The sequence below is a fragment of the Pongo pygmaeus genome, chromosome 11 (assembly GCF_028885625.2).
Source record: "Pongo pygmaeus isolate AG05252 chromosome 11, NHGRI_mPonPyg2-v2.0_pri, whole genome shotgun sequence".
NCBI classification, from domain to species: Eukaryota; Metazoa; Chordata; class Mammalia; order Primates; family Hominidae; genus Pongo; species Pongo pygmaeus.
In genome coordinates, this window is record NC_072384.2 from 128,238,295 (window position 1) to 128,265,364 (window position 27,070).

The 27,070-nt window shown below is 43.1% G+C and overlaps 1 protein-coding gene and 1 pseudogene across 1 annotated transcript; one reads left to right on the forward strand and one right to left on the reverse strand.

Annotated features, from left to right (window-relative positions):
• LOC129031876 (thiamine transporter 2-like) overlaps positions 1–8,803 on the reverse strand; it is a 40,210-nt pseudogene extending 31,407 nt beyond the window's left edge.
• A 5,305-nt stretch (positions 8,804–14,108) lies between these two features.
• Positions 14,109–26,592, forward strand: LOC129031616 (small cysteine and glycine repeat-containing protein 3-like). Its single transcript, XM_054478137.1, has 2 exons — positions 14,109–14,251; positions 26,178–26,592. The coding sequence occupies exons 1-2, from the start codon at positions 14,109–14,111 to the stop codon at positions 26,590–26,592; spliced, it is 558 nt and encodes a 185-aa protein (XP_054334112.1).
• Positions 26,593–27,070: the final 478 nt, after the last annotated feature.

The following is a 27,070-nucleotide window of genomic DNA, read 5'->3' on the forward strand; positions in this document are numbered from 1 at the left end:
AGGGGAAATGGTCAGTGGCGTTTGACAGGAAAGTATCCCACTGTGGTCAGCCAATTCCCGTTTGGAGCTGATAAGGGGGACACATTCCACATTTTTTTGTGTTTGCTCAGGGTTTGGAGTAAGCAACATTTAGGGGTCTGTAGGAAAGCCAGGAGCCTGACTAAAGTCTGGTCAAGACAAACAGAGCGTAAGAAATGGGAAACTGAATGCTTGGTCATTGGATTGAGGTGCACGAGGTCTGCAACCTAAAGTTTCCTAATTTGTGGTGCCTGCTCTTTTCTCCCATGCCCTTTCTGTGAGCCTATTACCAATGCCCTAGGAAGGATGGCCTCTCTCTCTTTGCCCTTGTCTCTATTTTCTCTTTCCTTTCTGTAACACCATTTAAAAGTTTTCCTCAAGATCCCTGGCAGATGCCAAACTTTTCTATATTTATCTCTATATATATCTATAGATATAGATATAGATATATAGATACATATTTATAGAGATGGGGTCTCGCTATATTGACCAGGCTTGTCTCGAACTCCTGGCCTCAAGCAATCCTCCCATCTTGGCCTCTCAAATATTAGGATTACAGGTGTGAGCCACTATGCCTGGCCTGATCATTCCCTTCTTTATTTGTTCCTTCCTTCCTTCTTTTCTTCCTTCCTTCTTTCCTTCATTTGTTAAACCAGCAAGTACTTTTGAGGTTCTCTGTGGAACAACATAGTGGTAAACTTTGAGTCCTTGCTTTGAAAACAATGCAGCCTAGTGGGGAAATTAGATAAATAAATTTAAGTTAATAAATAAATAAATACAGTATGATAAAGATTATAAAAGGGTTCTGTTGGGAGGCCGAGGCAGGTGGATCACCTGAGGTCAAGAGTTCGAGACCAGCCTGACCAACATGGTGAAACCCCATTTCTACTAAAGATACAAAAATTAGGGGGGCTGAGGCAGGAGAATTGCTTGAACCCAGGAGGCGGAGGTTGTAGTGAGCCTAGATCACGTCATTGCACTCTAGCCTGGGCGACAAAGTGAGACTCAGTACCCCCCCCAACCCCCACCCAAAAGCTCTGACCCTAATCCAAATCTTATCTAGTGGTTGTCAACCAGGGGTATTTTTGCCTTCTAGCAGACAGGTGACAATATTTGAAGACAGTTTTGGTTGTCACAGTGGGGTGCATCCTGGCACCTAGTGGCTTACAGGCATACAATGTTGCTGAACATCCTACAGAGCTCAGAACAGTGCCCTCGACGAAGAATTGCCCAGCCCAAGAAGCCAGCAGTGCAGACGATGAAACACCGATCCGATCCCTGACCTAATCAACCAAGTGTTAGGAATTTTCAGGGAGGGAAATGAGAAGAATGTGAGCTCAACAATGGGCCCCGCCATGTTCAATAAACAGGTGGGTGTGGAACAACCTAGCTTTAAAATAAACAGCTTCAAAGTCTCATTTGATGTGAAAGCTTTGTTTTGTCAGGAAAATACATGCAGATTGTTGGGCTAACTTCAAAGACGGCTCTGGGGCCTGCCCTTTGTGCCCTGGAATATTAATGCCTGTGTCAGCCCACCTCTCCCTCCTTGCACCACACTGCCTTTGGAAGAGCGTTTTAAAGCTCACAAAGTATATTCTGGGAGAGATGAGGAGTGCCTGGACAAGCATCTAAAACTCTCCAAACTACTGTAGCTTCTGAGCCAGGAGGAAGGTTTTGCCCAAGTGGAGGCCCAGGAGGGGGCTTGAAGGGTGAACCCAGGAGTGGGAACTGAAAATCCTCAATCCCCCAGAGACCTTCCCAAGATTTCTCTTGGCTGCTCAGTCTTCCTGCCTTTTTCCTGTCAGACAACACACAATATCAGAAATTCATCTTTAGATAAGGAGGAAGGAGACACCAGCCAACTCAAGGGACAGCAATGATACTCAGGCTGGGAACCCTGATATTTATAAGATAGCTCCAAGAGCAGAAGGTTTCAAACTTCTTTGACCATATTTTTCTCAAACTTCTTTGAGAAAATATATTTTATATATTAATTAGTACATATATATGTGTGTGAACAGAATTTTTGCAAAACAAAATGTATCCTTACAAGCTGATATGCTCCCTATTCCATACTAGACTAGTCTACTCTGATTTAAAAATGCTGGTCAGCAACCCACTATATTGAATTCAAGATTCACAATCTCTAAAGGGCCAGATAGTGAATATTTATGGCTTATAAGCCACATATCCTGTTTTACAACTCTTGTTGCATATTTTTTTTTCTACAATCGCTTAAAAAGGTAAAACTATTAGCTGCGGTCAACTATGGCTTAGGTCAGTTTATGCATATCAGGTTTGAAGACCATTACCCTGAGTGTGCCTACCTCATGGTAATGTGGTCTGCAAACCACATTTTATTATTATTTTTTGACACAGGGTCTCACTTTGTCATCCAGGATGGAGTGCAGTGGTGCGATCTTGGCTCTCTGCAGGCTTGACCTCCTGGGTTCAAGTGATTCTCTTGCCTCAGCCTCCTGAGTGGCTGGGACAACAGGCGAACACCACCAAACCCAGCTAATTTTTTTACATTTTTTGTAGAGACGGGGTTTCATCATGTTGCCCAGGCTGGTCCACCTGCCTCGGCCTCCCAAAGTGTTAGGATTACAGGCATGAGCCACCACACCTGGCCTTTCAAACCACATTTTAAAGACGAGAGTTATTGAAAGAGTCCAGAAAGAAAAAAAGTTTTTTTTGTTGTTTTTTTCCCCAAGACAGAGTCTTGCTCTGTTGCCCAGGCTGGAGTGCAGTGGCAAGATCTCAGCTCACTGCAACCTCCGCCTCCCAGGTTCAAGTGATTCTTGTGCCTCCCAAGTAGTTGAGATCACAGGTGCATGCCGGAACGCCTGGATAATTTTTGTATTTTTAGTAGAGATGGGGTTTCACCATGTTGGCCAGGCTGGTCTTGAACTCCTGACCTCATGATCCACCCACCTCGGCTTCCCAAAGTGCTGGGATTACAGGTGTGAACCACCTTGCCCAGCCTGTTTGTTTTACGAGACAAAGTCTCACTCTGTCACCCAGGCGGGAGTGCAGTGGCACAATCATAGCTCACTGAAGCCTAAATCTCCTGGGCTCAAGTGACCCTCCTGGCCTCAGCTTCCCCAGTTGCTAGGACTACAGGCACACATCACCATGCCCAGCTAATTAAAAAAATTTTTTTTTAATAGAGACAGGGTCTCACTATGTTGGCTGGGCTGGTCTTAAACTCCTGGCCTCCCCACCTCAGCCTCCCAAAGCTCTGGGATTACAGGTATGAAAAGAGTTTTCATGCCTGCCTGAAAAGAGTTTTGATAGTTTAACTTTAAACCATCTAACTCTGCATGGTCAAACCATATTTGGCCAGCAGGACACCAGTTTGTAGCTCCTGTTTTTAGGGATGAGTATAACTTTATCTTCCATGTATACCTTTTTCAATGTTTTATTACATTAGTTGCCTCTTTTAAATTTGTGACAAAACTCTTCTTTTTCAAACTACTTGGTAGCTGGTGTTGAAATCACTACAAGAGGATTATTGAAGAATACAATTTGAAAGTTGTATTATTTATTTTATGTTCAAGAAAATTAAATAAAAACAACTATTTTTTACCTAAGATACTACAGTTCATAAATACTTCCAAATGCCTGATACCTTTTGATCTTTAAAGCAATCCTGTGCAGCTACCCAGGAGGCTGAGGCAGGAGAATGGCTTGAATCAGGCAGCTGGAGGTTGCAGTGAGCCGAGATTGTGCCACTGCACTCCAGCCTGGCGACAGAGCGAGACCCCATCTCAAAAAAAAAAGCAATCCTGTGAAATAAACTAGTAGATATTTTTCTGGTCTTTTAAGAGAAGAGAAAATGGATAGCTAGAATTTTCATTGATTTGCCTACTTGGCAAATGATAGAACATAGATAAAAAAAATTGAGCCCAGGGGCTGGGCACGGTGGCTCACGCCTGTAATCCCAGCACTTTGGGAGGCCAAGGTGGGTGGATCACGAGGTCAGGAGTTCAAGACCAGTCCGGCCAACATAGCGAAACCCCGTCTCTACTAAAAATACAAAAAATTAGCCAGGCGTGGTAGTGTGCACCTGTAATCCCAGCTACTCAGGAGGTTGAGGCAGGAGAATCACTTGAACCCAGGAGGTGGAGGTTGCAGTGAGCTAAGATGGTGCCACTGCACTCCCTCCTGGGCGACAGAGCGAGACTCTTTCTCAAAGAAAAAAAGAAAAATTGAGGCCAGTGTTTTTTTATTTTTATTTTTTAATCTAGTCACTAGCTTCATTATAAACAGCAAAAATGTCAATTAAATATGTGTTGTATACTTGACGTAGCTTAGGTCTTGTAATATCAGTTCTTACTATCTTACTTTTTTCAGGGCTCTATTGCACTGAAATGCATTGATTGGGGTTACTTCTGAACAGGCCTAATTTTTTGCCATGGAGTATCTTACAACATGGAGCAGCATATTTTCTGCACATTGATGAGATAAAGTCTTATATACCTAGACCCAAAGGTTTCAAGGGCTTCTACTGCTCCATTATATATTGATAGGGTTTGACTGTATCCCCATTCAAATCTTCTTGAATTGCAGCTCCCATAATTCCCACGTGTTGTGGGAGGGACCCAGTGGGAGATAATTGAATCATGGGGGCAGTTTCCCCCATACTGTTTTCATGATAGCAAATAACTCTCACAAGATCTGACAGTTTTATAAGGGGTTTCCCCTTTTGCTTGGCTCTCATTCTCTCTTGCCTGCTGCCATGTAAGCAGTGACTTTGCTCCTTCTTTACTTTCCGCCATGATTGTGAGGCCTCCCCAGCCATGCTGAACTGTGAGTCAATTAAACCTCTTTCCTTTATAAATTACCCAGTCTTGGGTATGTCTTTATCAGCAGCATGCAAATCGACCAATACATGTATTGTGAAACTTTGAGATGGTGCCTTGTAATCCCACAGGATTTGAACATAGTTTAACATCTGGTTAAAACCTGTTATGGAAAAAGCCCACCACAGGGGTCAGTAAAAGAGATGCTTCGAGGAGTAGCACTCCTGCAAATCCCGGGACCACTGCACAAAATCTCTCAAAGCCACATTGCTTGGCTTTGGGGTGCCCCACTGCTGGCATCCAGGTCCCCTGAAACAGTGAATAATTCCGAGTGAACTGCTTTGTGATCCTTGTGATATTCCTCTAAGATGGCGTCCTCTCCCGGTGGCTTTTGAGGAGTTTCTTTTTTGGGTTTTGCATGAAAAAAACATGCTCTTCTTGGGCATTGGTAGAAAAGGTGAGAAAAGGAAGGCCACGGAGACAGAGGCCAAGGGTATGACGTGGAGGTAAAAGTACGACAGGTTCGCCAGGGATACCAAGAGTTGGGCCACCACGGACCCTGCTGTGTAGGCGGCCAGCGTGACGCTCCTGCAGTAGCCGCTCACTCTCTAGTAGTGCTCGGGGCTGACCACGCTGTATATGTAGGCGTAGTAGGCCACCTCGGCGGCGGTGACTATCCCATAGAAGAATTCTACAACCTGCATGGTCTTCACTCCTTGGCCAAACAAGAGCAGCAGCCAGGTAATGATGAAACTGATACCTTGCAAGATGATGACTGGCTTGCAGCAGACGTAATTGGTGAGGACAAACACAGGCAGCAGCAGCACCAGGTAGGAGTATGTCCAAACGGGGAAGATCTTATTTGTTATCTACAAGATTAAGTGGGGAGAGTGCAAAGACAAAAAACATCAGGACGTGAAATACACCCTGGGCCTCTGACACTTAACATTATCAAGATGACATGTATCAACCCCAGGATGCACTGCTTGGCCTTTGCCAAAGTGGGTCTAGTTTCATGGTTTACATGAATTTGTAACAATACTTTGGAAAGCAATGGGAAACTGAAATTCAGGGAAACAAATTGAATGACAGATATGAATTCTGTCATTCACAGATAAGGTGTGAATTTATACTTCCAGGTGTAAAAAACACAGCAGCTATTATCTTAGTTATCTGCCTTTTAAATTTTATAAATGTAATTTGATCTGCAATAGGCTATGGAGGCTAGGAAAAGAGGCCATAATGGATAAATTAATCTTTTTACACTTGACAGGATTTCCAGAACAATCTAGGGCTGCTCAGATACTGTTGCTTACTAGCATGTAACAAAATAGTTTATTCTTCTTCACAGTGAGAACCAAAAGGTCAAAAAGGATGTTTCAGTACCAGAAGAACCTGATCGCCTTCTTTCCCTTTGATACCCATCAGTACAAAAGTGAGGAGCCCATTGTGATACCATCTCGATGATCAGGAAAATATGGAACAAATGACCAGTTTGAGATAGAATGTCAGAGGAAGAAATGTGTGTGTTTATCTTCTACTCTTCCGTTTTCTTCACTTTACTTTTTTGGGCTGCCCTGGAGGAACCAGAAGAAAGTACTTAGTAGCTCTCAAGTTCAAGTCAAGTTTCTCTTGGAACTGGTGGCACTGACCAATTATCAGAGCCCATCTGTAGTAAGTGATTATTTCGTTTTCTATAAGGGAAATGTACAGTGGGTGGAGGATGACATAAAGGCGGTTGGCGTAAACCTTCTCAAATCCCTGTCCACTGAATTTCTAGATAACCGAAATAAATCCATAGATTTACTGAGCCTGAGAATGCCCTTTGCTATGACCTAATCTGTGTCCTCACGCTTTGGGTTCCCAGGTAGACTTTTACGCAAGCACTCTTGAAGTTTGGTAGAACTTTATTCTTGCCGTTTTTGGCTTTTGGGTATAGTCACTAACATGGGAAAAGCTGTATGCCAGATATGCTTTTTGTGACAATCTCTGGTGTTTGAATCCAGCCCAGTCATAGCTTCCAGCTAAACCAGTTTGTACCTAATGGGATGTACTGGTGTTTACTGTGAAGAAAAAAGGTAGATTGGTTTAGAAGGCAAAATCTACTTGGTGTGAGGTGGGTGAATGTAGATGGTGGCTAGGAAAGAGAGGCAAAATAAGATAAAATTGTTGGGTGCAACAGCTTATGCCTGTAATCCCAGCACTTTGAAAGGCCTATGTGGGAGGATTGCTTGAGCCTGGGAGTTCCAGACCAGCCTAGGCAACATAGTGAGACCCCCTCTCTACAAAAAAAAAAAAAGTAAAAATTAGCCTGGCACCTGTAGTCCTAGCAACTTGGGAGGCTGAGGCAGGAGGACTGCTTGAGCCCAGGAGTTTGAGGCTGCAGTGAGCTATGATCATGCCATTGCACTCCAGCCTGGGCAACAAGAGTGAAACTCTGTCTCAAACAACAACAACAACAACAGCAACAACAACAACAACACAAACAGACATTCAGATTCAACAAGTCTGGGGCAGGGTCTGAGTATTTACATTTCCAACAAATTTCCAGATGATGCTGATACTCTGGTTCAGAGACTACACTTTGAGAAACACTGGCTTAGAGGCTTCTTAGGACTTTTATTCCTGTGACTGTAGTAAAAGTTAAAAACAGCCTTAATATTTATAAATAAAGAGGGGAAAATCTTCAGAGGATTTTTCACATGGTTGTCAGTAACTTTTCTCCTGCCCCACCCTCCCCACCAAATTTCATTTTATTCTCTAAGACTTATGCTATTTATTTATTTATCTATTTATTTATTTGAGACAGAGTCTTGTTCTGTTGCCCGGGCTGGAGTGCAGTGGCGTGATCTTGGCTCGCTGCAATCTCTGCCTCGCGAGTTCAAGCGATTCTCCTGCCTCAGCCTCCCGAGTAGCTGGGATTATAGGTGCCCACCATCATGCCCAGCTAATTTTTTGTATTTTTAGTAGAGGTGGGATTTCACCATGTTGCCAGGCTGGTCTTGAACTCCTGACCTCAGGCGATCCGCCTGCCTTGGCCTCCCAAAGTACTGGGATTACAGGTGTGGGCCACCGTGCCCAGCCAGACTTATACTCTTTAGTGGGGATGGCTTCATTTTAGGTTAATGATAATATGCATTGACGTCCTAGAGTATTGCTTTTGTACAACTGAAAAATTAGGTAAGGCTGTTTTGCACCGTAAAGAGTTTATATTTTTGACAGGGTGCAGTGACTCATAAATATAATTCTAGCATTTTGGGAGACCAAGGTGGGGGGATTGCTTGGGCCCAGGAGTTTGAGACCAGCCTGGGCAACATAGTGAGACCCTATCTCTACAAAAAATAGAGAATTAGCCAGGCGTGGTGGCACATGCCTATAGTTCCAGCTACTCAGGAGGCTAAGACAGACAGAAGGATTGCTTGAGTGTGGGAGATGGAGGCTGCAGTGAGCCATGATAGTACCATGGCACTCCAGCTTGGGCAACAGAGTGACATCCTATCTCCAAAAAAGAAAAAAAGAGTTTATATTTTTATATGACAAATACATAAAAATCATTAAGGCCCATTTGTTCACATTAGAGAGTGTAAGAAGTACTAGTATTTGGCTTCTACCCAAGGCTTTATTTAGAAGTAGTTCTAGCTAGAGTTAAATCTAAGATAAGCATGTTAGTTAACTTACCATGCTGGGGCTCAAATTTTTATCTGGTCCCGTCAAATAAGGTACAAAAAATGGCTCTGATTGGGAGATATACCTAATGCTAGATGACGAGTTAGTGGGTGCAGCACACCAGCATGGCACATATATACATATGTAACTAACCTGCACATTGCGCACATGCACCATAAAACCTAAACTATAATAATAATAAAATTAAAAAAAAAATGGCTCTGATGGTTTCACCATGGAGAAAAATCCAAATAACTGGAGAATTATGGTGGGAAAACCCAAGAACAGCTCGGTGAAATTTGGTGACAATTCATGATTGGTTAAACTGTCACAGGGTAAAAATAGCAAGTAAGAAGACTGGTCATCGATCTAGTTGATTTCCTTTAATGAAACATGCGTTCTCTTCCCTATGTTCCTTTTGTCCTTCAGTCTTAAAAATTAAAAAAAAATCATTGTGACTGAAAATATGTCACAGGTCAAAACACCAGGCTTGAGTCTTTGCTTTTGGATTTCTTGTCTAAAGAAAAAACTAATGATTACTTGAAAAGAGTAAGGGATTAAGTCTCAGTTCGGCTGGAATGATGGGGTCTCTGATGGAAAGCCACTCAAGTTTCGTTTAGGTAAATCAACCAAATTCTCCTTTCATCTTTTAGAGTTAGAAAAACATCCGGGACTTTCTTCTGAAGCAGAAATCTTGGGCAGAAGAGATGGTAACATTGGCAGACTTTAGACAGGAAAGAGAGTCACCAATAGACACGATTGCTAAGCAAACATCTGCTTTGTGCTCCTTCCCCCAGTATCCTAAAAACATGTAGCTATTAATAAGTTGGCAGCTAATTTTAATGAGTATTTATATGTAGTGAATAAAAAAGCCTTTGGGGAGACAGGATTTATAAAGCAGATAGACTCTGCTTTTTCTAAGCATCAAACTCAAAGTGAACATCGGCTTAGCATAAGTAGCCTAAATTAATTTGAACTGTTGTCCATCCAGGAGATTTCATTTGTTTTTAGTACCAATTTTTGGAAGAAGAATTATGTGACACCTAAACAAGATCACGACATGGATAAAATTCAAATACGACACTTAGAAGTACTTTTCTGAGTTGATATTTTAGCCCCCGTTACGATTCTTTACCCACTTCTGTACCCATATTGAAAAGTAAGAATTTATGTTTAGAATAAGAAGCCTCTGGGTTGGATGATGGCAGGTGGGACCAGAGCACCTTTATTATAGAAAGTCTCCAGCAGCTCCAGGCGGGGTCTCACCCACTGAGTTGTTCACCACTTCCTTCCTGAAGCCTGCCTGACCCTCTCCGTCTCCTCCCCCTCCTTCCATTAGAACTCACCTCAGTCCAGCTCTGGCATGCCATTTAAGACCATGGACTCTGCAGTCAGACAGTCAGGTCCAAATCCTTCTCTGCTACATGTGACCTTTGTAAGTTACCAGACCTTTTTATATCTCAGATTCCTCATCTGTAAAGTGGGGATGATAATATGTTTTGAGGATTCCATTCGTTAGTACATGTTAAAACAATGCCTGGCACACACTATGCAGTCATCAGTCATAAGCTATACAATTTGCAGTACTGATGGCTTTGAAAGGTATTGATGTGTTGACACACACATCTTACCACTAGCCTGGGATCTCCTTGAGAGCGGGGATTCAGTTTTGTCACCTTAGAGTCTAGCACAGTGTGTGACCCATCAAAGGTATCAAGCTGGGAGCAGTGGCTCATACTTATAATCCCAGCACTTTGGGAGGTAGAGTGGGTGGATCACTTGAGGCCAGGAGTTCGAGACCTGCCTGGCCAACATGGCAAAACTCTGTCTCTACTAAAAATACAAAAATTAGCCAGGCATGGTGGCACATGCCTGTAGTGCCAGCTACTCTGGAGGCTGAGGCGCAAGAATTGCCTGAGCCTGGGAGGCAGAGGTTGCAGTGAGCCATGATCTGGCCACTGTACTCCAGCCTGGGCAACAGAGTGAGACCCCGTCTCAAAAAAAAAAAAAAAAAAAGTATCCTAGAAGCGCTTGTTGAAAGTACAGTCATCAAACCAGACTTTTCTAACTGACCATAAAAATTCAAATAATAATATGTTTTCCAAGCATTTAACTTATTTAAAGTTGTCCTCCGGAGTGAGAACTACAAGCCACCATTTGATTCTCAAGAATATGCTGGTTACTTACTCCTAAAACAGCTCTGGAATAATGAAAAGAGGATTTCCTGGTGGGAAGAACATGGGCATTGTAGTTGAGTAAATTTAAATCTCTAATCCACTCTTTCAAGTCATGTGATCCTATCCGAGTTTCTCTGTGTCTTGGGGCCTCAGTTTCCCTTACCTGATGAGGGAGGTTGTAATGCACATCACACAGGCATAGTCGTGAAGAAATTTCCTGGCCTAATGCTTTCGTGGTAGCAGGTGCATAATGTGGGTTACATTCCACGTTATGCCACCTCTATGTAGGAACCCACATCTAGCTTCTGTGGCCGTGGAAGAGAGAAGGACCATCTTTCAGAGTGTGGAGACACTGGTCATCATCCAGCTCACATAAGCCACAGGCAGGTGCTGGAGCCCGAAACCACTAAGTTTTAAGTGAGTTTAGCAATTGAGAGTGTTATTTACACTGATTAGTCCCGCTGGCAATTAAGGGGAATAGCCAGGGGAGGCTTGTATTCATTAAAAATAATCCTCTGGAAAGTGAGATATTAAATAATTGCATACTTTAGAAAAATGCATAATTTCTCGTCACCAGATCCATTGCAGTTTTACAAGTGTATTTTGGAGAATATTAATTCCTGGGTTACTTCTAATAAAATAGAGAGTAGAAATGATTTCTAGGGCTAGGCACAGTGGCTCACACCTATCATCCCAGAGTTTTGGGAGGCCAAGGCAGGAGGATCACTTGAGCCCAGGAGATGGAGGCTGCAGGGAGGTATGATCGTGCCACTGCACTCCAGCCTGAGTAATAGTGTGAGACCTTGTCTCAAATAAAACCCCCCAAATTAGCCAGGAAATCTCAAATCCTCTTTCTGAATCAGGCATGGACAAAACATCACTCACCATTTTTGAGGACCAGGAGAGACGATGGCTTCAGGTTTTTACATTGGAAATAACTCCTGATTCCTCCCCTAATGCTAGCAGCAGAATGTTTAACTCAAGATGGTTGGATGGGTTGGTTCAACTAAATTAGGAAGTCCATTACCAGCACAGTGAAAAGACGCAAAGAATATGAGTGATCACATGGAGAAATAGCTACAACAAATCCTCTTCAGTGTGAGATTTCCACAACTCTGATTAGGATGGGCACCAAGTTTGCCCCCTGCTAGTATCTTCATTTATTATAAAAAGATGGTGAATGGTATATTATTTTATCTGTCAGCATTCTGCTTACACGGCCCCTCTGAACTGAATGCTTTTCCTTATGGACTACAGAAAATGAATGACTACCTAGGAAAAACTTTGAAAACATAAAGAATACAATATTCCTTGATTATGTGGTCTCTCTGAGATGGAAGGGAGCAAAAAAACAGCCTGAAAGGTTCAAATATTCTTTCCTTAGGGCTGTTTTTCTAACTTCAAGGCATTCTTCTATTTTTACAATTAAAGGCAGAGTTATAACTATGGAAAAAAAAAAGACAAACAGTGAATTTACAATCCCATGTTATGCCAGTGGCATACTTTTTAATATATCAAGCAGGTGTTAATTTTTATTTAATGTTTAACCTCTGCTTCAAAGGTCATTGGTTAAAATGGTCATTGGTTAAAATCAGTTAAAACGTCACCGAACAAATGCTCTGATTTGCTCCTAATTATGTTAGAATGTAAATTTCTAACCTTTGCAAGGGAGATGGGTGCAGAGAAAGCAGTGGACTTCTGGTCTGGGCCACTGGTCTATCCTAGTGTTGCTATAGACAGGGAATCCTGGAACCTGGGGGCTCTGGCCATTCCAGAGCTGGTAGGCTGCTGTGAGCAGCTTAGTATTTCATAAACATCCCAGGTATTACTGTGATGTGGCCATCAGATATTTTTTTCTGTTGTACTTAATCACAGCTAGCTGACCTTACTCAGATTCCTTAACCTTTCTGAGTCCCACTGATTAAGAGAAGATAAAAATTATCCACTGTCTTGTTTGTAAGGAGTAAATAAGATCAATAGGGGAAGAATCCAAGCAGCACCTAGTATAATAAATACAGCTGTCTTTCCCTTGCTTTTCCTTGAAAATCTGGTCTAGTCCCAGTCACCCAGAAGATCACAAGGACCAATGAATTGGTGATAAAATAAAAGCTCTTAATGTCAGACCCAGCTAATATAGATTGTTGATCATCTGTACAAAAATCAATGTAAAAGTTTACAAAATCAATTTCAAGGCTATCCTGTAAGAATAGAGAGAGATTGAAAAAGTAAATTTATGGCTTAATTAAGGTTGCAAGGAAAACTATTTCTTTAAGGAATTACATTATTTGAAAGCACTTTATAAATACTAACTTATGTAAGAATAGCAATAAATCATTCTTAACTGCTCTTTAATCAAATGTTCAGTCCTTCATTCCATAGTCACTTCCATAGGGAACCCTTGGTCAGCTTCATTAAATGCTGCTCAAAATACGTGCTTTCCACACACATACTTCCCTATTTGGATGTTTTACTAATTCATTTTGATTCTTCTCTACCTAGTCTAAATCAGCAAATATTTACCATATGTACTTTTTAAAGAGTTGAAAGGAAGTGATCCCTATATTCTAGCTCCTCATGACTTGTGTCTCAGCATGAAAAGTATTTTTTATCCAGATTACTTAAATCAACATTGCATGCCAACATTTCCTGTCTGAATCTTGGCCTGCCCGTTTTTCCTGGCAATGTTGCTTAACACCCACTGACCATGTAGTCTCATCATTTTTAATGGTGATGAGGCAGATTTCCTCCTAGTTCACATTGAATAGTCTATGTCACTGATCTTGCTATTTGGATGCCATGAGCTAGGAATAGGGACTCGTTTCAATGGCCTGTTTCTCTGTCACCCAGGAAATCACAAGGCTCAATGAATTGCTGATAGCAATTTTGGTACTGAAAAGTAGGGCGGGGCTATACCAAATATGTAAAAGTGTGGAAGTGCCTTTGGAATTCTGTAATGGGTAGAGGCTAGAAGTGTTTTGAAGCACTTCATAGAAAAAGCCTTGATCACATGTCCGAAATTGTTGGTAGAAATACAGACATTAAAGGCAATTCTGGGCTGGGTGCAGTGGCTTAGGCCTGTAATCCCAGCACTTTGGGAGGCCCGAGGCAGGTGGATCATGAGGTCAGGAGTTCGAGACCAGCCTGGCCAACGTGGTGAAACCCCATCTCTACTAAAAATACAAAAATTAGTTGGGCGTGGTGGTGCGTGCCTGTAATCCCAGCTACTCAGAAGGCTGAGGCAGGAGAATTGCTTGAACCTAGAAGGCAGAGGTTGCAGTGAGCCGAGATCATGCCACTGTACTCCAGCCTGGGCGACAGAGCAAGACTCTGCCTGGCGGAGTGGGGGTGGGCTGGGGGAAAGACAATTCTGATGAGGGCTCAAAAGGAAGAGAGGAGAGCTACAAAGAAAGCTTCTATTGTCTTAGAGAATACATGTACCACCATGTACAGAATGTTCCTAGAATTATGCACATTACAAGGTGTTTCTGGTGAGGTCTCAGATGGAAAGGGGGAGCGTTTATTGGACACTGAAGGAAAGGTGACTGATCTGTGTTATAAAGCAGCGGAGAACTTGGCTGTATTATGGTGTGCTGTTGGAAGGAAAGTAGAACTTGTAATGATGACACACTTGGATATTTAGCTGAGGAGAATCCCAAGCAAAGTGTGCAAAGGGGAAGACTGATGTCTCCTTGTTGCTTGTAATAAAATGTGAGAAGAAAGAGATGAATTGAAGAAGGAACTGCTAAGCAAAAAGGAAGCAGTACCTGATTTGGAAAATTCTCCACCTGTCCAAATAGTATACTATAGAAATGTCAAAAGTATGGCTCAACAAGTGTTTGCTAAATAAATGAGGTGTGTGGCTCATGGATCCAATCATTTATCTCATCAGAATCCAGGAATAGAGATGTAGTTGTTCAGGAAAGATCTGTGCAGGGCCCTCTTGTCTGATGGCTTAGATCACCATGAATTTCTTGGGAGGCTGACAACGTTTTTGAGAATTTTATACCAGGAGAAACATTGCCATTCTGGACTGAAAGAGACCATAAGATTAACAAGAATGACTTAAAGGCTGGAGTGCTGGATGCAGAGGCCGGTCTCAAACTCCTGACCAGTTCGAGTCTAGCCTAGCCAACATGGTGAAACCCCATCTGTACTAAAAATACAGAAATTAGACAGACGTGATGGCGGGCACCTGTTATCCCAGCTACTCAGGAGGCTGAGACAGGAGAATCGCTTGAACCCGGGAGGCAGAGGTTGCAGTGAGCTGAGATCACGCCATTGCACTCCAGCCTGGGTGACAACAGTGAAACTCCATCTCAAAAACAAACAAACAAAAGCATTGTAGTCTTTTATGAGAACATCTAAGTTTTTAAACAACCACAATATGGGTGTAAAAGACCATCAGTCCATAGAGGATTATGCTCAGGCCTTCAAATCTTTTATTTTTTTTTTAATTGTAAGTTTTCTTCAGGCTCAGAAGGTATCAGGTCTTGAAATCTAATGGAACTTGCCTTCCTAGGTTTCAGACTTGCTTGGGACCCATGACCCCTTTTTTCTTTCCAATTTCTCCCTTTTGGAATGAAAATGTCTGTCCGATGCCTAGATATTGTATTGTGTAAGCAGATGACTCATTGTCTGACTTCACGGGTTCACGGATGAAGAGGAGTTTGCCCCAGGGTGATTCATACTCTGAGTCTCAGCCATCAGTGATGTCGATGACAACATTTGGGACTTTGAGTTCATGACATTTAGATGAAATTTTGGACTTAGAGTTGATACTGGAATGGTTAAGACTTTCGGGAATATTTGGAAGGGGTGGATATATTTTGCATGTGGGAAAGACATGAATTTTGGGGCAAAGGGGAAGACTATTATGGGTTGCTTGTGTCTCCCAGAAAGACACATTGAAGTCCTAACCCCCAGCATCTCAGAATGTGACTTTATTTGAAAATAGGGTTGTTGTAGATGTAATTAGTTAGTTTATGATAAAGTCATGGTGGAGTAGGGTGTGTTCTTAATCCAATGACTTAGTGTCCTTGTAAGAAAGGGAAAAGAGACACAGAGACAGACCTGACAGTGAGAAGACCAAGGCAGAGATTGGAATGATGGATCTACACGCCATGGAACACTGAGAATTGCTGGTAAACACCGGAAGCTGAAAGATGCAAGGAAGGGCTCTCCCCGATAGGTTTCAGAGGGTACGTGACCCTGTTGACATCTTGAATTCAGATTTCTAGCCTCCAAAACTGTGAGACAATAAACTTATGTTGTTTTAATCCAACCAGTATTTATGGTATGTCATTAAAGCCACCCTAGGAAGCTGACACAGATTCTGGTACACCTAATTTGAATTTGTAATCATTTGCACAAAATGTGGGATTAATGTCACATTAAAAATATTTCATTTAAATCTACTGTATTCTGATTTTCCATGTATCAATACTTTCATTATTGTTAAATACAAACAGGACAGATGAATCTATATTTACATATGGGTGAAATTTTCCAGTTTGTTTTTGTTATCTTTAGCTAGGTAATAAATGTTAGTTACACCCTATATGGTGGTTGTCTGAAAACTTAGATGTTCACATAAAGGACTACAGTGTTATTTATTTATTTGTTTGTTTGTTTGTTTTGAGACAGATCCTTGCTCTGTCGCCCAGGCTGGAGTGCAATGACGCGATCTCGCCTCACTGCAACCTCCGCCTCCCAGGTTCAAGTGATTCTCCTGCCTCAGCCTCCCAAGTAGCTGGGATTACAGGTGCATGCCACCATGCCTGGCTAATTTTGTATTTTTAGTAGAGGCGGGGTTTCGCTATGTTGACCAGGCTGGTCTCAAACGCCTGACCTCCCACCTCGGCCTCCCAAAGAGCTGGGATTACAGGCGTGAGCTACCGCACCCGGCCTACAGTGTTATTTTTAAAAGCTAGATACTATATGAAATGCAAACATGATAAAGGGGTGCTTAACCCTTTTAGGTGACCTGCCTTTTTAAGAAAATTGCAATTTTCATATAAAAATGTATACATTTTAAAATAGTTTAGTCATTACTCGATTTGTAATTTATTTTATATTGATTTTCCCCTCTGAGATTCAAATGTTTTAACCATTGCTGTCTTTTTTACAGGTCTCTCTTCTTTATCAAGTTATCGTATTTGGGAACAAGTGTAACATGGTAGAAATGAAGATGTCTCTTGCGTGGGAGACTGATGCTCCAAGGGAACCTCGGGCAGGATCCATGCTTTCTGCTAACACAGGCTTCATCCATCCTAAGTGCTCAGGCAGCATTTGGAGAAGAAAGAAGGATGACTGGAAGGAAGAAAGTTACTTTTTGTTTTTTTTGCAGTTGTGGGGAAATTGCACTGATTCATGCATGTACTTTTATCCAGTCTCCCCGGTCATGAACAGAGCGTAATTGCTGCATGGCTGGCCAGAACAAACACTTGAGCTGGAAATACCAAACTGTATATATGTTAAACACAGGCTAGTTTTACAGAATTTTCACCTCTACTTCTCAATACAAAACCTGTTTTTCACAACTAGCATTACCCCCACACGCAGAAATTTTTAAAGAAAAGATGACTAGGTCTATTCTAGAACCTTTTGTTATTCCTGGCAGTGGTACAATGAAATTGGGTCTAGTGGTATTTATTGTTGGGGTGGATGTAACTCCTATTGAATCTGAAAGCACAGCATCAAGTGAAAACTGCTGAACAAATGCTAAGCATAGAAACTCTTCTGTTTATGAACTTTTTGGTTTTCAATAGGCTGCCCTGAGTCTGCTTTTTTGTTCTTAGTTGAACACAACATGGTACAAAAAATTACTACCCCTGGCCGGGCGCAGTGGCTCACGCCTGTAATCCCAGCACTTTGGGAGGCCGAGGTGGGCGGATTCCAAGGTCAGGACTTTGAGACCAGCCTGGCCAACATAGTGAAACCCCGTCTCTACTAAAAAATATAAAAATTAGCTGGGCATGGGGGCGCATGCCTGTAGTCCCAGCTACTCAGGAGGCTGAGGCAGGAGAATCACTTGAACCCGGGAGGCGGAGGTTGCAGTGAGCTGATATCATGCCACTGCACTCCAGCCTGGGTGACAGAGTGAGACTCTGTCTAAAAAAAAAAAAAATTACCTGTGGGTGCTGGGCTGAGCCATGATTTTGTTCCTCATCTGGAGGGATTAAGGACTGCTTGGCTAAGCTCATCCCCAGTTATTGACTCAGTGGGACTTGTGGGGAGGGTGTGAAACCAAAATTTTTTATTTCTAACAAATTCCCAGGTGTTGCTGCTGCTGGTTGTGGACCTCACCTTGAGAACCACTGCGTAGCTCACAGCCGTCTTGGCCAGCTCTCAGGCTGAAAGTTTGAAAGAGATTTCTGTAGTCATTTTAGCTGTAATTCCCCAGAGCTTTACACTAGAGGGCAGTGTGATTACAGCTACTGCGATGGAAAGCAGTTTGACTTCACACTGAATGCAGACCGAGGTTTTATATTTTGTTTACGGATGTTTCATATAGGCATTTGTAGGTAGAAAAGGTTCTGCTGCTAAAAAGAAGTTAAAAGTTTGCTCTCTCTCTCCTGTCTTTTAATTTTATTTACTTATTTTTTTTGAGATGTAGTTTTGCTCTTTTTGCCCAGGCTGGAGTGTAATGGCATGATCTCGGCTCACTGCAACCTCTGCCTCCTGGGTTCAGGTGATTCTCTTGCCTCAGCCTACCAAGTAGCTGGGATTACAGGCATGCGCCACCACTCCTGGCTAATTTCATATTTTTGGTAGAGATGGGGTTTCGCCATGTTGGCCAGGCTGGTCTCGAACTCCTGACCTCAGGTGATCCGCCCGCCTCGGCCTCCCAAAGTGCTGGGGTTACAGGCATGAGCCACCACGCCCAGCCTTTTTATTTTAAAATCATATATATTTATTAGCTGGAGAGCTGAGGCTGTTGAGGTGTACAATTTTATTTTCCATTATTCAGAGAACATTAGAGATAAATTTGCCATTTGAGCTCACTTTTCTAAACGTGTTTTCAGTGACTCCAGTTTTGTTAGTAGTAGAAATAGGGTTTGAGACCAAATAAAGCTGGAAACACTGAGTTAAAGTTACACAGACTCCTTTATTAAAATGTTCCTTAGAGCCTGTATTTGTACATTGGAAACCACTGGGAGGAGGATGCGGAAGGCAGGACCGCTGTGGGAGGAATGCCTTTTGGGTATTTTGGACAGGAAACACCTACCTGGTCCTGATTCTTCATCTTTTCCATAAGGAATTAAAAACTGGAAGAGAAAAATGACTGCTATGTAGTGACAGGACCTGTCTCTGGACTGTAGCCCAGGGTACTTTCCGTAGGACCAAAATATTATTACCTGCAGTTCTGTGTGCAATGACAATACCCAGGGCAGTCAAATGCACTCCGTCTTCGGGCCTTGGGTCTTCCTATTCCACCTGTTAGAACGCTCTTACTCCAGGCACCTGCAGCCTTGCCTCCTCACTGCATGCAGAGTGCTTAAATACCACCTTATTAAAGAGGACCTCCCAGACCGCTCTCCAAAATGGGCCTCCTTGGGTCACTCTCTATTTTCATACCTTGCTTTGTCACCACCTGTTATATGCTTAATTATTTTTTGTTTGCTTCTTCTCTCTAAAATAGAGCCAGAACAGAAGGGACTTTATCTATCTTAGTGTCTGCTATATCCCTAGTACTTTGTAGGTGCTCAGTGAACATATACTGGATGAATTAATATTTTCAAAGTATAGAACATAAGATTGGTTATTCTATCAGCCAGAGTTCTCCAGAGAAATGGAACCAACATATTGATATATAAGTATACATAACATATTTTATATATATATATAAAATGTTAAATATGTTAAAATAGTAAAAACTGGTATCTTTTATTAAATGGTTCTGACAGTACCCAGATAATGTGAACATTATATACATTTACAGAAAAATTTCCACTTGCACTTCTGGGTTTAAAAGTGCAACATCTGGCCAGACGCGGTAGCTCACACCTGTAATTCTAGCAATTTGGGAGGTCAAGGCAGGCGGATATTTTGAGCCCATGAGTTCAAGACCAGCTTGGGCAACATGGCAAAACCTCATCTGTACGAAAAGATACAAAAAGTAGCCGGGTGTTGTGGCGGGCGCCTGTGGTCCTAGCTACACGGCTAAGATTATACCTAGACCTACACTACACCTATGCTGAGGTGGGAGGATCACCTGAGCCTGGGAAGTTGAGGCTGCAGAGAGCCATGATTGTGCCATTGCACTCTAGCCTGGATGACAGAGTGACACCCTGTCTCAAAAAATAAAATAATAAAAGTGCAACATCTGACACTTTCTAGTAATTGTTTAAATGTAATGATATTGTATACTCTGGTTTCTTTTCAAATTGTGTACATCTTTTGCCTTTCAAATGTAATGGTATTTTATTTTATTTTATTTTATTTTATTTTTTTGAGACGGAGTTTTGCTTTGTTGCCCAGGCTGGAGTGCAATGGCACAATCTCAGCTTACTGGAACATCCGCCTCCCAGGTTCAAGTGATTCTCCTGTCTCAGCCTCCCGAGTAGCTGGGATTACAGGCATGCACCATTACGCCCAGCTAATTTTGTATTTTTAGTAGAAACGGGGTTTCTCCATGTTGGTCAGGCTGGTCTCCAACTCCTAACCTCAGGTGATCTGCCTGCCTCTGCCTCCCAAAATGCTGGGATTATAGGCATGAGTCACCATGCCTGGCCAGTATTTTATTTTTATATACTCTGGTTATGTTAGAGAATATCCTTCTAGGCTTCAGGGAGTTTGAATTTAAATATTATTAAGGTAAGGGGTATTTATATTTATTCAAAAGCCTCTCTGAGAAGGAATTCTATACTGGGTTTGACTGTAATTAAGGTAGCTGCCTTGGAGAATACTGGTCATTTTAATTTTCCACTCTCCAAATTTCACAGAAGTGTTTCTCATTGTCAGACTGACCTACAGTCATACAGGGAAGGGAATCCAGGCAACATCATCCCAGATTTCTTCCATAAAGGAAGGAGGAGACTCTAGAAGGTGGTGGTGGTGGTGATGCCAACAGACATGAAGTACAGGACCTTTCAAATGAGATTTTGAAGTTCACACATCTTCCATAAGGCCCACCTTCCCCTCCTCCACTGAGCATCACGGGGTTTCATTGTCTGTCCCTGAGCCACAAGGCCCCTCCTCTCCTGCTGACCGCGAGGCAGTGGGGGTGGGGAGTGGAGTGTGTGTGGTCTTAGACAGAAAAGAAAGCCTGAAAAGAAACGTAATGTGCTAAACAACTGATGTGTTAAACACCTGCCTTCTGATATTCTTAAATGGCAGTCAGTCCTGTCTCCAGGGAGAAATAAATGTCTTTTGATATAAGCATTTACACTTACTGTCTAGTCATGATCAGCCAGTCCTCTGGGTAATGCCACTTTGAAGGAAGGTTGGATGCTTATCAGGAGAGAGTGAGTGGCCTTGGGTGGAATCCAGTGCCCAGTGGGGGACAGCTTTAGGGGGATGACCTTCCAGATCACACCACACTGGCTGCCACCCGCTCTGCCCTGCACAAGGTGGACCCAGGTGAAATAGCCCTTCTTGGAGACCCATTAGATGAATTCTTGTCTTCCTTAAAGTAAAGTTATTACTGTTCCAATGTACATCAACCAAACTCTTAATTACATGGAATAGGTGGCAATGACAGTCAGAAACTGAATTATACCCATAAAGAGCAACGCTGATAAGGAGAAAAATCTGTCAGTGGTTGAATTGACACTGGCTGCTTCCCATCTACTTTGACTTCACAGAAAGTGGGGAGATGCTCTTTTTTTGCGTGGGATACTTCTGAAGTTTCCTAGGTCTTTCCTGTGCAAATAAATGATGAAATAACTATCTGCAGAGTCGCTTAGGAGCCTTACTGGGGTCAGCCATTTTCTGTGCTCCAGAAAGCCCACCCTCTTTTTTCTTCCATTATATTTCTGTCTCATCTGACCACGTGTTGTTGCACATCTCCAAGGCTGAACTTGGAACTGAGCTTCCAGTCTTTTCTTCCTCATGCTCTCATGCTTTTCAGAGACCTGGAGATGCTGAAATTCCTCTGCCTTTTCTTGTCTCTTTGCCTGCTCTAGCACTTCTGTCCTCTGAATTTGGTGGGAGAAAGTCAGAAGAAATAAATCTCATAGAATAAACAGAATAACAGTCTCCTTAGAGAGAGGAGGTGATGAAGAGGAAAAAATACAGACATGGAGGTAGATGGTCTTAAAGGAGAAGGGAAATGGAAGCCAGTCCCCACAACTAACAAGGAGAGTAATAATGCTGCCTTTTCAGGATTTTTTTTGAGGCGGGGACAGGATCTTACTCTGTTGCACAGGCTGGAGTCCAGTGGTGCATTCACAGCTCACAGCTCACTGCAGCCTTAACTTCCCCAAGCTCAAGCAATCTTCCCACCTCAGCCTCCAAAGTAGCTGGGACTACAGGCACAAGCCACCATGCCTGGCTAATTTTTGTATTTTTTGTAGTAGGGACGGGGTTTCATCATGATTCCCAGGCTGGTGTCAAACTCCTGGGCTCAAGCAACCCACCTTCCTCAGCCTCCCAAAGTACTGGGATTGCAGGCTTCAGCCACTGCACCCGGCCTCTTTTTCAGGTTCTTGAGCTCAAATGTTAGCATCATCACTTTGTAGCTATGATCTTGGGAACTTAGATCTGGTCATTGATATTGTCCTTGCTTCTCATTGCTGCCTCCAGACAATTATTCCCAACTCCTTGGGAGAAAATGAGAATGTCAATCTATTTGAAACTCAATCAGCTAGAGCACTGTCTCCTTGGCACTGACATCTACTGACTCCCTGGTCCATCTTCCTCAGTCATCAAACCCTTTGGCATCAATTCTCCATCCTAGGTCCTGCCATTATCTTGCAGCTTTTCAGTATCCACATGTGATACATCTTGTCTTTTTTGTTCCTCAATCCCCTCATTTCTAGACTCCCTTTCCACTCTACCTCAGCTCCCCATTCTTGTGGCCACATCCTGTCCTCCCTCCAATGTAAGGAACTGTGTCACCTGGCTCTGTCTACAGGGATCTCACCTTCTTGCTTACTCGATCATCTACTTCCATGGGACCATTCTTCAGTGTTATCGGGACATCCTTGTTCTCCTCCCAACCTCCCTGCCTTTCCTTTCTTCACTTCCCTTATTTCCTCTACAGCAATTACATCAATGCCCAAAGCTCCATGGCCTCCCTGTGTTTCAGTCACATCTGTATGGAAAAAAACCAATCCCAGGAAAAATCTTTGATCTGCTTGCTAGAGAAAGTCACACAATAAAGCAAAAGAATTCCATCATAAGCTCACAATCACCAGCCTCAAGTGGGATTTAATCAGGCAGTCCTGTGAGGTTTCTCTAGTTGGCTAGTTACTGTTATTATTTTGAAACGGAGTCACACTCTGTTGCCCAGGCTGGAGTACAATGGCGCAATCTTGGCTCACTGCAACCTCCACCTCCTGGGTTCAAGCGATTCTCCTGCCTCAGCCTCCCAAGTAGCTGGGACTACAGGTGCGTGCCACCACACCCAGCTAATTTTTTGTATTTTTAGTAGAGATGGGGTTTCACCGTGTTAGCCAGGATGGTCTCAATCTCCTGACCTCGTGATCCACCCTCCTCGGCCTCCCAAAGTGCTGGGATTACAGGTGTGAGCCACTGTGCCTGGCTGGCTAGTTCTTACTCTCCATCTTGGCCATATTACACTGTGTCTGTATTTCTCAGTCCTCAAATTCCCCTACTCTGCCTTCATTCCCAGAGACTATAACCTACTTTATAGAGAAAAAGGAAGCCACCAGATGCCATCTTCCTCAAGCTCCCAGCAACATGCAAACTACTCTCCATCTGCCTCCGCTCACCATGTCAGCACTCTGTAATATGAGGCAGCTGTTCCTTCTCACTAGGGCCAGTCCCTTCATTGGGACCTGGAATTCCCACTCCTTCCCCCTCTGAGCACATTTGCACTACATTTTTTTTGTTTACAAAAATAAATATTTCACCTCTTTTACTTAAATTGACTCTCCTTATTTAAAAATTTATTCGACATCTTCCATTTTAGAAAATCCTCTCTTGACCCGGCAATGCTCTTCAATGACAGTCTGACCTCTCTTCCTTCATCAAAGACAAACCTCCTGAGCAAGTTTTCCACCTCGACTGTCTCTATCTGCTCTCCTCCCTCTCATTTTACATCTCACCTGAAGGTATCCTGTCTCCTAAATAGAAACATCTCTTGCTGAGGTAAAAAATAACCTCCATGTTTGCAACTGCAGTGAAAACATTCCACAGCCTGTTAATTGATTTCTCATTTTCATTGGCCACTACTGATCACTTTTTCTTACTTCAAACATTCTCTTCCCTGGGCAGCCAAACCCTTTCTGTTTTCCTGTTTTTTCCCTCTGTCCTCTCCTTAGACCACTGTGCGTGCTCATTCTTCTCTAAATAATTGTAGTTCTTCAAAAGTCTGTCCTTGAGCCGCGCACGGTGGCTCACGCCTGTAATCTCAGCCCTTTGGGAGACCGAGGCCGGTGAATCACCTGAGATCAGGAGTTCGAGACAAGCCTGGCCAACATGGTGAAACCCCGTCTCTACTAAAAATACAAAAAAAAAAAAAAAAAAAAAAAAGCCGGGTGTGGTGGTACACACTTGTAATCCCAGCTACTCGGGAGGCTGAGGCAGGAGAATCACTTGAATCTGGGAGGCAGAGGTTGCAGTGAGCTGAAATCACACCATTGCATGCCAGCCTGGGCAATAGAGTGAGACTCCGTCTCAAAAAAAACAAAAACAAAAAAAAAGAAACTTCACTCTTACACATCACCAAGAAAGATACCAGGATCTCTTTTTAACAGACAAGTGTTCCTATAGTCTCCTGCTGTAGAGTAATACTTTTTTCTTTTCGTTTAATACCTTGAGGGTACAGACAAAGTCTTGTCCATCTTCAGAAACTGATTAAAGATGTAGCACTTTTTCTTGGAATTTCCCTGTAATCTGAATCAAGGCTTACGCTTTAGGACTATAGTGGGAGAAACCAGGGAAACAGTATATTAGCTTGCACTGCTGTAACAAAATACAACAGATTGGGTGGCTTAAACACCAAAAGAAATTGATTTTCTTAAAGTTCTGGAAACTGGAAGTCTGAGATCAAGATGCCATCAGGGTTCGGTTCTGGTGAGACTTCTCTTCCAGTCTTGTAGACAGCTGCCTTCTTATTGTGCCTTCACCGGATCTTTTCTCTGTCAGATAGAAAGAGCTCTGGAATCTTTTCCTCTTTTTATAGGAACACCAGCCCTATAGGACTAGGGCACCACGCTTATGACCTTATTTGACTTTAATTATGTCCTTAAGGGCCCTGTCTCCAAGTACAATCACATTGGGAGTTGGGGCATTCACATATGAGTTTTGGCAGGACACAATTCAGTCCATAACAGATGGTAACTCTAACAGAATTCAAAATTGAAAGGAAAATCTAATTGGTACACCACATAATGTATTTCAATTACACAAGTTATATCTGTAATTTCTAGAATTCTATTTTATCCATCCATGGCACTGTCTTTTTCTTTGCAAGTGAATACTTCAGGTATGGTATATAATATGTAATGAATGATGTTTCCATGTTGCTCCCTGTCAGAAGGATGTGTACTTAAAACTGTGTGTCCAAAGATGGTGATAATTTGCTTTGAGTAATACACATTTCCCTATCCAGTCAATCTGCCAAACAATGGTACAGAAGACAACAGGGATATTTAGGTACAATCTGGGGATATGATAATGGAATATAGCTAAGCAGCCCACAGAACAGTAGAATCTCTTCCATGGTCCCAGTCAAGACCTTGTGGTCCTTCCTTGAGAACACAGTCTCCATCTGGTTCTCTCTGGTGCTGCCAATAGCCTGGAAGATGGGCTGCATTCTCCACTGATCCTGGTCCTGCCTGGCTGCCCTGAGGCCCTTGGTTCCTTGATCATTTCACTCCTGCCATGGTGACACCCTGGCACCTCATCAGCCAGCTTCTTCAGCTGTCCTCTCTGTTCCATTGTGCAAGGAGAGGTTCTGGGTCTCTTCTGTTCCACATGGAATCAGGGGGAGGCTTGGGGGTCACTCTCTGAAGTTGAGCAGGCCATCCCAGGAAGAGGATAAGATACACATCAACATATTTCTTCTACCTCTATTTTTCTTTCTCTTCTTGTCCCCATATCCTACTGTGTCAGAAGGCATTCATATCCCCCTTTCTTGTATATCAGACCTTCTGAGTTTTTTCTTTTTTAATCTTTGAAGCCTGGTTCTTCATATGTAAACAGGAGCTTTAAAATTTTAGAAAAATTTCTTCTAAACTGTAACTCTTTTTTAAAGCCAAATGTTTCCAGAGTGGATATAGATGAGAAAGAACTCTAGATTCCTTTAGGCATACTGGAATAAATAGTAACAAGGAAGCAGCTATTTGTCATGTGCCCTGGGTCACTCCATCACCATCCTCAGGATAGTACATAAAGGCCTCCCCCAGCAGGAGGAGGCATCAGACCTCCTCACCGCTCCTGAGTCCTCCCTCCTCACTTCCCTCGAGTCTTCTCTACTGACACCATGGGTTGCTGTGATTGTGGAAGTTGTGGGCTGCGGTGGTGGCTGTGGTGGCCGCTGCGGTGGCTGTGGTGGTGGCTGTGGTGGTGGCTGTGGCGGTGGCTGTGGTGGTGGCTGTGGCAGCTGCACCACCTGCAGGTGCTACCGGGTGGGCTGCTGCTCCAGCTGCTGCCCCTGCTGCCGCGGCTGCTGTGGGGGCTGCTGTAGCACACGTGTGATCTGCTGCTGCCGCCGCACCTGTGGCTCATGTGGCTGCGGCTGTGGGAAGGGCTGTTGCCAGCAGAAGAGCTGCTGCCAGAAGCAATGCTGCTGCTAGGCGGCCGACCTGGCTCTGCTTCTAGACTGAGGTGCTGGGTCCTGCTTTCTCCAGGTAATGAGACTTTCCCCCACGCCCCTGCCTGCTTCTCTCCCAGACCTCCCCATCTGGTATCACCTGGGTGTCCAGGGACTTGCTCCTTTGGACTCTATAACCCCCTCTTTGAACCTAGTGGTTTAAAATCTTTTTATTAAAAAAAAAATCCAAATAGGAAATGGCCATTACCAAAATACAACCCCAGACTCATCCCTAAAGATCAGTCCGCCTCGCTGAGCCCAGCCAAGAGGGTCATGATCCCAAGCGTTCTGTTTCCTGGGTATTCAGATGGCCTCCTCCTTTGTGTTTCTACTTCTCTGCACCCGCATGGGCACCATTTCCCACCTTTTCTATGAGTTTTGTTTCTAGTCACCATGTAGCTACTGCTTATTTCCCTAATAAAACAATGTCAACAACCCTGAGTGCTTCTGTGTTCATTCTG